Raw genomic sequence first — 14,925 nt, 5'->3', positions numbered from 1 at the left:
TTCTCTGTGATACAGTCTGGGCCCCAGTGGTAACTCTATCAGAAATGAACATGTCCAGGAAAAACTTGGGCAAATTTGACTCTTTTGAATATTTGGCTCTCCAGGTAAAGAGCCTGGTCCGAACCATGTTCTTGAATATTTACAGGCCTCCTAAGTCCAAAACAAACATTATCAGTGATTTTGATGAGCTTTTATCTGTGATATGTGTTGACTATGACTGTTTAATTATTGTGGGAGACTTCAACATTCACATGGACAATCCTGAAGAGAGAAGTGCAATAGATCTATGTGACACTCTTAGACATTTTGGTTTGATTCAACATGTTAAACAGGAAATGCACAAACAGGGACATATTTTGGAGTTGATCATCACTAAGGGTCTAAACATTTCCAAGGTGTCTGTAACTGATGTTTCCCTATCTGACCACTTTTCTGTTATTTTTGAAAGCATCATATGAAATGACTCGGTTTACCAAATAGACATGATAAGAAAACGCATTTTTAAGGACGGTGCTGCTGAAACCTTCAACCAGATTTACTCTTCTACCTCCACGTTGCCCTGTAACACTGTAGATGAGTTGGTAGAAAACTTTCATTCTAAAATCTTGGACATCATTGATTCAATTGCTCCAATTAAAGTGAAAGTTGTTTCTGGGAAGAAAATGTCTCTGTGGAGAAGTGATCCACCAGTCAGAAGTGAAAAAAAGGAGTGTCGAAAAGCTGAACGCAGGTGGTGAAAGACTGGACTCCAGGTTCACTATATTATAAAGAGAGAATATACAGATATAACTTACAACTGAAAACTGCTAGGGAAACTTTCTTTTCTGAGATCAACAAAAACATTAACGATGCTCGTGCATTATTTGCCACGGTCGACAGGTTAACAAACCCTCTTGTAACTGTAGCATCTGAACTCCACTCTACCAGGGCCTGCAATGAATTTGCTAAATTCTTTACTGAAAAAACCCAAAAGATCAGAGGGGCAGTAGGCACATCCACATCAACTCCAGTACCAATGTTGTCTCCAACTAGAACTGATTTCGACAAAATTTCACCAAATAAGCTACAAAATCTTAGAAGAAATCATACACCAACTAAGCACTTCTTCCTGCTGTCTCGATCTTTTACCCACAGCTTTCCTTAAGAAAGCTTTGCCTGTAATAACATCTGATTTAACACAAATAATAAACACGTCCCTTTTGTCAGGTGTTTTCCCCCAGGCCCTGAAAACAGCAATTATCAAACCTCTATTGAAAAAGAGCAACTTGGACAAGCTGCTACTGCAGAACTACAGGCCTATATCAAACCTCCCCTTCATCAGTAAGAATATTGAAAAAGCTGTGTTTCAGCAGTTAAACAACTTCCTAACAACGACCAACCGCTTCGATGTCTTCCAGTCAGGCTTCCGTGCTCACCACAGTACAGAGACTGCTCTTGTCAAGGTGCTCAAAGACATCCGTATAAATGCAGACTGTGGAAGAACCACAGTGCTGATATTATTGGACCTTAGTGCAGCATTCGACACTGTTGATCACTCCATTTTATTAGAGCACCTGGAAAACTGGGTCGGCCTTTCTTGTACAGACCTCAATTGGTTTAAGTCCTACTTGAAGGACAGGGACGTTTTTGTGTCAGTAGGTAACTTTATATCAGAGACCACAAAAATTACATGTGGCGTTCCCCAAAGGTCTATCTTAGGGCCCCTTCTATTCAATATCTACATGCTCCCCCTAACTCAGATTTTAATAAACAACAACATAAGTTATAACTATGCAGACAACACACAGCTATACATTACGATGTCACCAGGTGACTATGAACCCATTCAAGCGCTGGGTAAATGCTTAGAAGAAAACAATGCATGGATAACCCAGAACCAAACATGGAGAAGCAGCTTTTAGTTCTTATGCTCCAATAATCTGGAATAAACTCCCAGAAAACTGTAAAACCCGGAACCCGAAACCCTAAATTGCTTTAAATCAAGATTAAAAACTTATTTGTTTAGAGTGGCCTTTGACTGTCTCATCTAAACATTATTAGTTATGTTTTCAGTCCAATTTTCCTTTCATTTTCTTATCCATCATTCTATTCTCTTTATTTTATTTTTATTTTTTTTAATTACCTCTGTTGTTTGATTTTCTGTATCATTGTAATGTTTTTCCTTATGTGCAGCGCCTTGAGTGCCTTGTTGCTGAAAACCCTATATAAATAAACTTGACTTGACAATATATATTACTGGTCATATGTTTTAGATGCACTTTCTCACTTAATGGGTCTCTTTATTTTCATGACTATTTACATTGTAGATTCTCACCAAAGGAAACAAAACTGTGAATGAATACACATGGAATAATATGGTAAACAAAAAGTGTGAAATAACTCTAAGCATTTTTATATTTTCGATTCTTCAAAATAGCCACCCTTTGCTTTGATGGCTGCTTTGCTCTCTTGGTATTCTGAGCTTCATGAGGTGGTCACCTGAAATGGTTTTCCAAAGAGTCTTGAAAGAAAGTCCCAGAGGTTTATTGAAAGATGGCCAAAGGTGAATATTTTGGACTACACAGCAAAGGGTGCTACTTTAAGGAATCTAAAATATAAAACATATTTGAAGTTCTTTTACAATTTTTCGTTTGCCACATAATTCCAAACATGTTCATTCACAGCATTGATGCCTTCAGTGAGAATTTGCGTACCATGTAAAGAAACCTATTAAATGAGATAGTGTGCCTAAAATGTTAGACAGGTAGTGTATATTGAAGGAGTGGCCATTATGAAGACATGGATACATGGACCATACCACCTTTATTTGTAAAGCACTGTAAGACAAACCAAGGTTCACAAAGTGCTGTACATATTACAAATAAAATCACACTGGACACGGGTTAAAAACAGACTAATTAGAATGTACATCCTGAAATTAAGATAAGAAAAAGCTAATAAAAGAAATAAAAGTCAACCTCTCAGGAAGCACAAAACTGTTTTGCAAATAAGTGTATTTTACGAAGGTTTTTAAACTTGTAGAGCGATGAGGCCTTTCTAGCATATGACGGCAGCTAGTTCCCCATCTTCAGATCAGTTACAGGAGCTTAATCATTACAAAGTCAAAAATGCAGTTTTCTTCATTTAGAAATTCAACATTAACAGGTTTTGATTGTTTAGAGCATACATGTCTTTTTTATATTTCTAATGGAATAAATGTTGCATTTGATCAATTTTCCAAATAATATAAATCAACCTTTAGCAGATTTTTTTAAGGTAAATTAAATTTTGAATGATTAAAAAATAACTGTTAATTTAAGAAAGGATGGATCCATGTTTTTTATGCCAAATTTCTTTCCAATCTGTAATTGTCCAGATTTGGGGAGCATGTGAGAATTGTAGCCACAACTTCCTCTTTCTAGTTGACAAGATGGTCCCTAGCGTGTTCGTCTGCTGCTGTAGCCCATCTGCTTTAAGGTTTGACAGGTTCTGCTTTCAGAGATTTTGTTCCACATTTACTTGGTTGTAATGAGTTATTTGTGCTACTGTTGCCTTGCCATTATCTATAACCAGTCTGCCCATTCTGCTCTGACCTCTGATGTCAACAAGGCATTTTCATCCACAAAACTGCCACTCACTGGCTATATATTTTTTGGAACATTTTGTGTAACGCTAAGAGATGGTCGCGTGTGAAAATTGCAGTAGATCATCAGTTTGAGAAATATTCAGAACAACACATCTGGCACCAACATCTATGCCATCTTCCAAGTTTACTTGACCCACCTTTCTTCCTCATTCTGATGCACAATCTGAACTTTAGCAAGTCATGTTCATCTTATCTTATAGATGCCTATACACATTGAGTTACTGCCATGTGATTGGCTTATTTACTGTTTGTGTTAACAAGCAATTGAACAAGCATAACCAATAACAGCGCTGGTGAGTGGACACCAGACAGCCTGCTCCACCCCCTGCTGAGTCCCCACACCTGCTTAGGCTCCAGCCTGCGTCCTCCGCTGTGGTCCAGTCCCCTCACCTGCCGGGGCTCCAGCCTGCGTCTTCCGCTGTGGTCCAGTCCCCTTACCTGTCGGGGCTCCAGCCTGCGTCTTCCGCTGTGGTACAATCCACTCACCTGCCGGGCCTCCAGCCTGCGTCCTCCGCTGTGGTACAACCCACTCACCTGCCGGGGCTCCAGCCCGCATCGTCTGCTGTGGTCCCGTCCACTGTTTTGTCGGGGTTACCTGGGCAAACTACATCTTCAGAGCAAGTTGTAAGTTAAATATCAGTGTGCTTTGAAAATTAAGGATGTTTCAGCTTTTTGAGATATTTAAAACTTAATGCAATATTTCTCCATAGGCCGTGGATGAACACAATAGGGCAGGAATGGATCGTGTTGATGTGCTTGCGGAGTACTTAGTGGAGCTACGAAAGGAAAAAGGCCTAACTCTTACCAACCAGCAGGCCAACACCATTGTAGGCAAAAATTGGAGCAAAATGATAAAGACCGGATTTTGTATGCTGCACAACATCAGGAACGACTGCTCACTGGTCGACTTAGGTCACCCAAAAAAAAGGCTGTTTATGCAGGAGTTGAAAGCACAAAAAGGTGTGTACTTGGTTCTTCTGGTTCTGCTGCTCAATGGCCAGATTGCAGCCGACTTATTGAAATGATCTTTATGAGGTTGTGCAACATTTATAGTAGCCCCAACAAAATTGGACACCAAACTTTTTCTAGGTGGTCACAAATTCTAAATGATTACAAAAAAATTTGACAGCTAATTTTGAACAATGGCATTATTATGAAAGACACAACCCTGCAACTTGTCACTGTAAACCAGACCACCTTAATACAGTGGCATAACAAAAGATTTAAAGCACAAGATGTTGCCATTCTGATGCAAGGGCTGGTACTGCCTCAGAAATGGCCCATTGCCAGTGAACCACTGCTCCCAGTAAATGCTAGGCCCACTCAACTCATACCACACAAACATGAACACACTTACAACCTGCCACCTGACACCACCGGCCAGGCAAAAACAAAACTCACTGTCAGAGACAGAGCTGAGCTGAAAACCATTCAGCCAAAACCCCCTGCATCTCAGCCAACAGTTTTTTATATGCCACTCCACATGCCATCAACCACTGCAGCAGGCAACAATTTGCCACTGCTTCTGCTGCTACCCCCCACTACACCAAACATCATATGCCCACCATATTCTAAAACAACACCTACAGGCCTTACCCAAACCCAAGAGACAACCCAAAAAGAAAAGTGCAAATACACAAGGACAGTCACATCCAACAGATGCACTAAATGCGGTGAGCCACGCACCACAGAAACTGGCCATAGCCAATACAAAGGCAGGATTTACTGCCCAAACAGGGAGACACTGACCAAAGAGCAGTGGCTCAGAAGGATGAGAAAATAAGGGAGTACAATTGGGTACTTTTTCACACTAATTTTATTGTGTGTGTGTATATGTTAATTTATATATATGATGTTAGTGTGTGTGTGTATATATGTTAATTTATATATACGATGTTAGTGTGTGTGTGTATATATGTTCATTTATATATAGGATGTTAGAGTGTGTATATATGTTCATTTATACACAGGATGTTAGTGTGTGTGTATATATGTTCATTTATATATACGATGTTAGTGTGTGTATATATGTTCATTTATATATACAATGTTAGTGTGTGTATATATGTTCATTTATATATAGGATGTGTGCGTGTGTAGATATAACATGTTTTTAAATAAAGAATAACAAATGAAAATTACTCAACTTATTGACCTCTTTGTTTAGATATTTGCTGATAGTGACTGTAATGTGCTCTAGCATGCTTATGTGAAGGTAACCATATTAAAGGGAAAACAACTGTATATTCAGTATATTGCTAATAGGTTGCTGTATACTCTACATCATGAATAAATTGAGATATCCATGTGCAATAAATGCACATTCATTGGGGCCCATTACACCTTGAAAGTTGTGTACTTCAAACAGTAATGAAGTGTCAACAACCTTAAGTGGACTGGTCATAAAACTTAGAAGAAAGGGTTTATCTGAAGGGCATGCACCTGCTGTTCTGGTGTCAAAACAACTTTGACAACTCAAATTAACCTGGCATAAGACTTACTGTGCTTTATGCTCAAATTTCCCATTTGATAATACTGGGTCCTCAATGCAGAGCTTTTTATAAAGCCAAGATCATTGTGCTCAAGTGCGCTTTAGTTACTCTTTTTGATATACACGTAATAGTTAATGTTATTTGCAGATCAATCTGTCTCCTGCCAGGTTAACAAATTGAGTGTAAAATAGAAATCATATTTAGATTACATTATTTTAGCAGGTTACAGCTCTATGTTAGCACTTATGAAGCACTAAATAGTAGCTTAAAATAATTTAAAACGGTCTACAATGCATAATAAGCAACCATATTATGCTTTATTTGTGGCCAAAAAAGTTAACAAAAAAAAAGGTGCTTTAGAATGCATGTCCTTTTGGTGGGATCGAACCCACCAAAATGAATGAAATGAAAGTAGGTTGGGATGAAATGGAAATACATGACTATGAAAAAAGGGAATGAAATTTACCTAGATTAACATGCAATCCTTGGGTCTGCAACGGTAGAGACATCTCTCTTTCTGGTTTGTTCGCTCCAAACAGACAAAATAGGTTTTATTTCACTAGTCTGGAAGAAAAAAAAAAAACAGAGAATTTTTAATTTGTCTTTCTCTTTCATTCTGAAAGCAAAAACTAAGCATTGAAAACAAAAGAAATAGGCCTCAGCAATGTTTCTTATAAGTAACTTGAATGAAATGTGACATGTATGATAAAAAAGCCAAGAGGCACAGAGAGTTCAGTGGTGTTCTGGCTGAACTCTCCGTGTCTCCCAGCTCAATACCAGAACCAAAGTTCTGGGCCGCAGGGCAGACACAGGTCATGGTGAACTCACTCTCCTCATCCGCATTTTCTTTTTGGCCGACCACAGAACCAATGACTTCACTCGTTTTGGAGTCCCCAATGGAGTGAAGTCTTTGTATCAGATCAAAAGTGATTACTGGCAAACATTGTTAGGTGAGACCAAAAAAATCCCAACTTTAGACTGTAACATGTGGCCAGCATATTCTGACCACATAATGTCTCTCAAAAGATCTTGGGACCAAATACCAAACTAAAAGTCATATTTGATAAATGTAGGGGATGTATTTTCCCCAGTGTGAAGTATATCATCTTACTAGGATGGAAGAGACTCAGTGGCAGTACAGAGAAGAGTCATTTGTTCACATTTACAAGTGATGTGGTAACAGCTGGCTCCATTCTGTCATCTTGTTGAGATTAAGTTTTTTGAGCGTTTTGTGGAATTTGTTTTATTTCAGTTTTATTTTACTTTTTACCTCAAAATTAATCTGCAGAAACAGTTCCTGCTGTTTCTGAAACTGCCAGTATAAACAAATGAAACGCAACAAAATTTGGAAAGCAAAAGTCCAAGGGCACATAACTTACACAATTCTGCTGGTGCACCTGAAGGAAATTATAACAGCCAAGTATAGCGGTTAAATCTTTCAACACTTTTATCTGGCAAACTCTCTCCACACTATTCACAGCTGGGATGTTTCTAGTTCAGGCTCCGGAGACCTCAGATTAACCTCAAAGGAGAACAGCGTTCCTGTCCACATTTATCCGCTTTTTATTGCACTCCTTTAAATTATACTTATTTTCCCAGTAGCAAACAATTGTACCCAAACACCTGTCATCTCTTCTGCCGATCTCTACAGAGCGTGAAGAGTGTGTGGAATGGAGAAGGTGAAAAATGGGAGGGGAGCTATTGTTGGCACACTCCTAAAGTTCTGTACACTGGAGATGTACAGAGGTGGAGAAGGGGGATTAAACTGAGTAAATATTATTCTTTCAAAGGACTGCTTTGAATTAGAACAGAACACCAAATTTAAAGCTGTGAGGATTGGATGAGATCATTCATGGGATGAAACTGCTATAAAAAGGGCAGGGAATGTTTGCCGAACTGGGAAAATATTAAAGAGGTCCACAAGAGTGGAAAGAAACTTAAAGGGAAACATATGAAATGATTCCAACTTCAATATAACTACACTTATTTATATGGCAACATAATTACCAGAAACATTCAAAGGGTGTGGCTGTCAAGTTGCCTGAATTTGGTTCTATCAAAGAAAACAAAATAAACTGAAAAATCATATGTTCAAACACTTGATGTTTTCTTTTAAAAGTCAACATATAATTTTATGGACTCTTTGGCTTTTCCTGTGCAGATCCATAACTATATATTTTTTGTTGCTTAGCTGGTTAATGATTAGATCATGGGTCAGCAACCTTCACGATTGCAAGAACCACTTTGCATTTGCAAGTATGACATGTTTTATATTGTTGTTTTTATTGTTACTGCAAATGGACCTCTCTGTTAAAGAGTGGTTGCAGTTAAATTGTCGTTTTTAAATGGACTGAGTTACATTACACTACTGCATGCTGACATTTTTGGCAGCATTCCTTTGAGATAAAAAATAATGAATGTCAAGCCTCACTAGGTTGTGCTTGAGCTCAAATGACATTTTTCAGTCAAAGGTAATGATGTACGTTAGGTACATATCTGCTTCCATTAGCCACTCTGCAGCAAGACTTACTTACAGGGGTTGGACAATGAAACTGAAACACCTGTCATTTTAGTGTGGGAGGTTTCATGGCTAAATTGGACCAGCCTGGTAGCCAGTCTTCATTGATTGCACATTGCACCAGTAAAAGCAGAGTGTGAAGGTTCAATTAGCAGGGTAAGAGCACAGTTTTGCTCAAAATATTGAAATGCACACAATATTATGGGTGACATACCAGAGTTCAAAAGAGGACACACTGTTGGTGCACGTCTTGCTGGCGCATCTGTGATCAAGACAGCAAGTCTTTGTGATGTATCAAGAGCCACGGTATCCATGGTAATGTCAGCATACCACCAAGAAGGACAAACCACATCCAACAGGATTAACTGTGGACGCAAGAGGAAGCTGTCTGAAAGGGATGTTCGGGTGCTAACCCGGATTGTATCCAAAAAACATAAAACCACGGCTGCCCAAATCACGGCAGAATTAAATGTCCACCTCAACTCTCCTGTTTCCACCAGAACTGTCCGTCGGGAGCTCCACAGGGTCAATATACACAGCCGGGCTGCTATAGCCAAACCTTTGGTCACTCATGCCAATGTCAAACGTCGGTTTCAATGGTGCAAGGAGCGCAAATCTTGGGCTGTGGACAATGTGAAACATGTATTGTTCTCTGATGAGTCCACCTTTACTGTTTTCCCCACATCCGGGGGAGTTACGGTGTGGAGAAGCCCCAAAGAAGCGTACCACCCAGACTGTTGCATGCCCAGAGTGAAGCATGGGGGTGGATCAGTGATGGTTTGGGCTGCCATATCATGGCATTCCCTTGGCCCAATACTTGTGCTAGATGGGCGTGTCACTGCCAAGGACTACCGAACCATTCTTGAGGACCATGTGCATCCAATGGTTCAAACATTGTATCCTGAAGGCGGTGCTGTGTATCAGGATGACAATGCACCAATACACACAGCAAGACGGGTGAAAGATTGGTTTGATGAACATGAAAGTGAAGATGAACATCTCCCATGGCCTGCACAGTCACCAGATCTAAATATTATTGAGCCACTTTGGGGTGTTTTGGAGGAGCGAGTCAGGAAACGTTTTCCTCGACCAGTATCACGTAGTGACCTGGCCACTATCCTGCAAGAAGAATGGCTTAAAATCCCACTGTGCAGGACTTGTATATGTCATTCCCAAGACGAATTGACGCTGTATTGGCCGCAAAAGTAGGCCCTACACCATACTAATAAATTATTGTGGTCTAAAACCAGGTGTTTCAGTTTCATTGTCCAACCCCTGTACATTCACCTGAAGCAGTCACACTGGTAACAAAGGACAAGTTTTTGCTGGTGGTCAGACACAGGGAGGACAGTATGCAGGGGTGAAAGGCAAAATCTTGGATGAACCAGCACAAAGAGAGCCCTGGATTGTTGAATCGCTGCAGGATTTCAGCTGGAGATCCATGGGAAGATTTGATTTAGATGAGACACATCTCTCCCTTGTCTCATTTACGAGCCGCAACGGGATCATTTTTCTTTTTTCAAAATAACAAGAGATATGCACCATTACAGCACTAATAACCGTAAATTAAAACTAATTAAAAACACATTAACGGACACACTCCATTTAAATAAAAGAACTGCACTCTGGCAAACATTCTCAGTAATTATTACAACATTATCTGTAATTATTACAATGCACATTTAATGGGGTTCACCATGTCTGTCTTCTGTAATGTTGGACAAACACTCAAAAGGCCACATGCCTTTTGGCAAACTCAAAAGGTGCCTTCTTATTTTTAACACTAAGTAATGACTTTTTTCTGGACAATCTTCCATAAATCCCAGCTCTATGGAGTGTATGGCTTATTTTGGTCATATGGACAGAGAGTCCAGTCTCTGCTGTGAAACTCTGTAACTCCTTCAGGGTTACCTTTGGTCTCTGTGCTGTCTCTCTGATTAATGCCCTACTTGCCCAATCTGTGAATTTTTAGATTTTTAGTGGGCGGCCCTCTCTTAGCAGGTTTGTTGTGGTAACATGTGCTTTCCATTAGAAGATGATGAATTTGATGGTGCTCTGGGAAAACATCAAAGATTTGGATATGTTAGATAACCCTAAGATGACTTGTATTTCTCAACAACTTGGTCCCTGACTTGTTTGGAAAGATCACATAATTTTTTTTATTTCACTTCACCAGTTTGGGCTATTTTGTGCAGATTTATGACATGAATATGATAAAAACTTTTTTTATGATAATATGATTTTAAAAAAGTAGCGCATACATAACAGTGAGGTGAAAGAAAGGAGACATCTATTTCAAAATCATTTTGGCAAAAATCTGAAAGTATGGTATGCATTGGAATTCACCCCATTTAATCTGATACCTCTAAATAAAACTGCAGTCAGTTGCCTTTGGAAGTCTGTGAGGTATAGTAAACAGAGCCAGCTGTTCTGGAAAGCCTTCTGGAAAGGCTTCAGGTGGTTGTTAGAGAACATTAGTGAACAAACTGCATCAGGAAAACAAAAGAACACACAGGTCAGGGATTTTAATCTATAAATGGAAAGACTAATGGCACAAAGGCAGATCTACCAACACATGACCATCAAGCTAAACTAGAGCATTAATTTGAGAAGCAGCCAACAGACCCATGGTATCTATGGAAGAATTGCAGAGATCCTTAGATGGGAGATTGACAAGACAACTGTAAGTCAGGTACTCCACAAATCTGGGCCCTCTGGAAGAGTGGCAAAAAGAAGGCAGTAGTTTAAAGAAAGCCATAGGAAATCCTGCCTAAGGTTTACCACAAGCCATGTAGGGGAAACAGCAAAATTGTGGGAATATGTGCACTTATCAGATGATCCCAGAAAGGAGATTTTGATGAAAACCACAGCCAAGGGAAAAGGCTTGGCAGAATCAGCGGGGAAAGAAGATCATGTTGAGTTTGACTCTTATCTGGCACCGTCAAGAGACAGGAGAGGTCCAGAATAAGTGAAAGGCTTTGGCCGCCGGTGAAATACCACAACTCTTATCATTTTTTACTGACCCCCTGAGACAGGGAATCAGGTAAGAGTTAACGAGAAGATGAATGAAACCAAATACAGGGCAATCATAGAAGAAAACCTGTTAGGGACTATGTTCAGGTTGTATAAATACTTTTTAAAGACTTATATAAAGTTTTACTGGTGTTTTCTAGTTATTTCTGTCTGTTAGAGTAAGTAGTGAATAGCTATGATACCATGGTGTTGGTAATTGTTTGTAATGAATGTACACTATGATAAACAGTGTTCCTACTGAACCACTTATAACGCCTGGTCTGAGCAGGCATCAGGTCCAGAGCACAGCGAATGCTAAATATTCTCTAAGCTCCACCACTGTGCATTAATACATTCTGCTTTTTAAACACTGATCAAATGGCCAAAGGTTATAATCACCTAATTCTTGTCTTTGTGTAATTGGTTTAGCTTAGTTGTATACTGATAGTGACCCTAACCTCTTGTAACTCTTGTAACCTTTGCAACATAGATGTAAATAATACCTCTAATCATTTATCCTCTGCTGAGCATTTGACATATCCCTCTGCTCTAACACCCCGGTGGCATGTGAAGCTCTGACCTGCCTCCTGTCCCCTGCACTTCCCCACCCCTAAGTGCCCTCCCTAGCACCTTTGCCCTGTGGCCTGGCCTCATTCATCCAGCCAACCCTTCTCCGGCCAGGAGAGCTGAAGGCCCTCTTTGTATGTCACTCCCTGGGAGATATTAACCCCTGTTCTGTGCTCCCACCAAACAAAGGAAGTACTTACCAACCGCTAAAGCCTTTACAAACAGTGCCTTTCAAATGAACCCTGCTCTAAGTGGTGAAGAGGAAGGAGGAATAGTTTGAAACTTTGCTTGTTCCGTAAATTACAGAAAACACAACTGCACTGAACTTCTATCTAACAAAATAAAAATGGAAGACTGAGTTAAACATAGCACACACCATTTAGCTAAATACATTCCTCTCAGTAGGAGCGAAATCTAAGAATACTGTGAAAAAGAAATTGCCCCCTTATAGCTGTTCTCATTTTGCTTTTTTCTCATTCAAGTGTTTCAGATCATCGAACAAATGCAAAAGTTAAATTAAGATAAGCAGAACAAACACAGATTTCAGGTTTCAAATGATAATTTCATTTATGAAGGAAGAAAAGCTACTCAAACTGACCTAGCCCCATGTAAAAAGACAAATGGCCCCTTTGTTAAATCATGAATTTACTGGACTTAACCACATTTTTTATTTTTAGCATTACTAGCCACACCTAGGCCTGATAGACCCCTGACCTGTAGATTTACGAATCACATTGATAGAACCTTTCTGACAAGTTGAAGTGGAGTAAAGATCTTAAAATAACGATAATTTCTATTGTCAAATATTAGTTTGGGAATGTTTTAAACTCCACGCTCCAGTGAACTGCAGTGAGAACCATTACTAGCAAATGGAGAATACATCGTACAGTAGGGTGTAGTAGTTGCCACCTTGTGAACGATTCATCCATGAGGTCACAAAGAACCTAGAACAGCATCTAACACCCCAAGGCTCACTTGCTTCAGTTAAGTTCAGTGTTATAATTCAACAATAAGATAGTGACTGGGCAAAACTGGATCCATGGGACAGCTCCAAGGCTAAAGCATAATTGTTACATCTAGCTCAAAACTAACACAGCATTTTAGAAAAGGAACATCAAAGGCACTGCTCTCCAATACTCCCATCTGCTTCACTCTCTGCAAAACAGGTGTTACGACCCCACTCGGTCTAGGGGTAGTGGGAAGTAAACATTCAAACCAGGTGTTGTTGGTTTTTTGAAAGAAAGAGTAATTTATTTCTTTTTAGTTCAGTTTCTGTTATTTTTAACAAAACAAACAAAAGGAGGATACTTAACAAAGTACAAACTGTATGAAAATAAAGAAATAAGGGGTAAAACCCAAAATACACAATGACTATAAATTTAACAAAATACACAACCATCAGTAATTTAACTAAAAATAATCCCCCAAAAGGAGGGACAAACTAATTCAACAGTTTCCTAAATCAAAAACGTCCCTCGGGGATAGGGCATCTCTATAGAACCTCTATAGAACCTGAGGTGTGGTTGGACATATGGGACAAGGCTGCAAGTATTTCAGTTTGTAATAGAACAAAATCAATTCACTTTATGATTTTACATCAGACACATATACAGGGGTTGGACAATGAAACTGAAACACCTGTCATTTTAGTGTGGGAGGTTTCATGGCTAAATTGGACCAACCTGGTAGCCAGTCTTCATTGATTGCACATTGCACCAGTAAGAGCAGAGTGTGAAGGTTCAATTAGCAGGGTAAGAGCACAGTTTTGCTCAAAATATTGAAATGCACAGATCATTATGGGTGACATACCAGAGTTCAAAAGAGGACAAATTGTTGGTGCACGTCTTGCTGGCGCATCTGTGACCAAGACAGCAAGTCTTTGTGATGTATCAAGAGCCACGGTATCCAGGGTAATGTCAGCATACCACCAAGAAGGACGAACCACATCCAACAGGATTAACTGTGGACGCAAGAGGAAGCTGTCTGAAAGGGATGTTTGGGTGCTAACCCGGATTGTATCCAAAAAACATAAAACCACGGCTGCCCAAATCACGGCAGAATTAAATGTGCACCTCAACTCTCCTGTTTCCACCAGAACTGTCCGTCGGGAGCTCCACAGGGTCAATATACACGGCCGGGCTGCTATAGCCAAACCTTTGGTCACTCATGCCAATGCCAAACGTCGGTTTCAATGGTGCAAGGAGTGCAAATCTTGGGCTGTGGACAATGTGAAACATGTGTTGTTCTCTGATGAGTCCACCTTTACTGTTTTCCCCACATCCGGGAGAGTTACAGTGTGGAGAAGCCCCAAAGAAGCGTACCACCCAGACTGTTGCATGCCCAGAGTGAAGCATGGGGGTGGATCAGTGATGGCAACCTATTGACATTTACTGCCAGGAAGATTCTGCGGTTTTGGATTATCGACTCAGTACCATCACTGAGATCATGGCAATATACCGGAATATTTACCCAATGAATATATTACATGTTTGCTTAACTCCTCTATGGGTACTTTCAACTCAATCTGGGACCCTTACCTGCAGTACATAGAACCTGAATTGGACTCTCAGACACTTAAAGGTTTTTCATTTTACAGACCTGATGATTATACTTGATATTCGTTAGTTTTTGTAATGTCCTCAAGTTTGGTCTGAGCTACTGTGCATTTACCATTTGTAAATATGAAAATGTTAATTAAAAATAAAACATAA

At 39.7% G+C, this 14,925-nt stretch overlaps 1 protein-coding gene across 1 annotated transcript; it reads left to right on the top strand.

The window, feature by feature from the left end:
• The first annotated feature begins 2,532 nt into the window (after nt 1-2,532).
• Nucleotides 2,533-5,519, top strand: LOC124863132. Its single transcript, XM_047357379.1, has 3 exons — nt 2,533-2,542; nt 3,924-4,249; nt 4,336-5,519. Exons 1-3 carry the CDS (start codon nt 2,533-2,535, stop codon nt 4,648-4,650), a joined length of 651 nt encoding a protein of 216 aa, XP_047213335.1. The 3' UTR covers nt 4,651-5,519.
• The last annotated feature ends 9,406 nt before the right edge of the window (nt 5,520-14,925 follow it).

The sequence above is a fragment of the Girardinichthys multiradiatus genome, chromosome X (assembly GCF_021462225.1).
Source record: "Girardinichthys multiradiatus isolate DD_20200921_A chromosome X, DD_fGirMul_XY1, whole genome shotgun sequence".
NCBI lineage: Eukaryota > Metazoa > Chordata > Actinopteri > Cyprinodontiformes > Goodeidae > Girardinichthys > Girardinichthys multiradiatus.
Note: the sequence above shows the minus strand (reverse complement) of the source record. Positions and strands in the feature narration are given on the sequence as shown.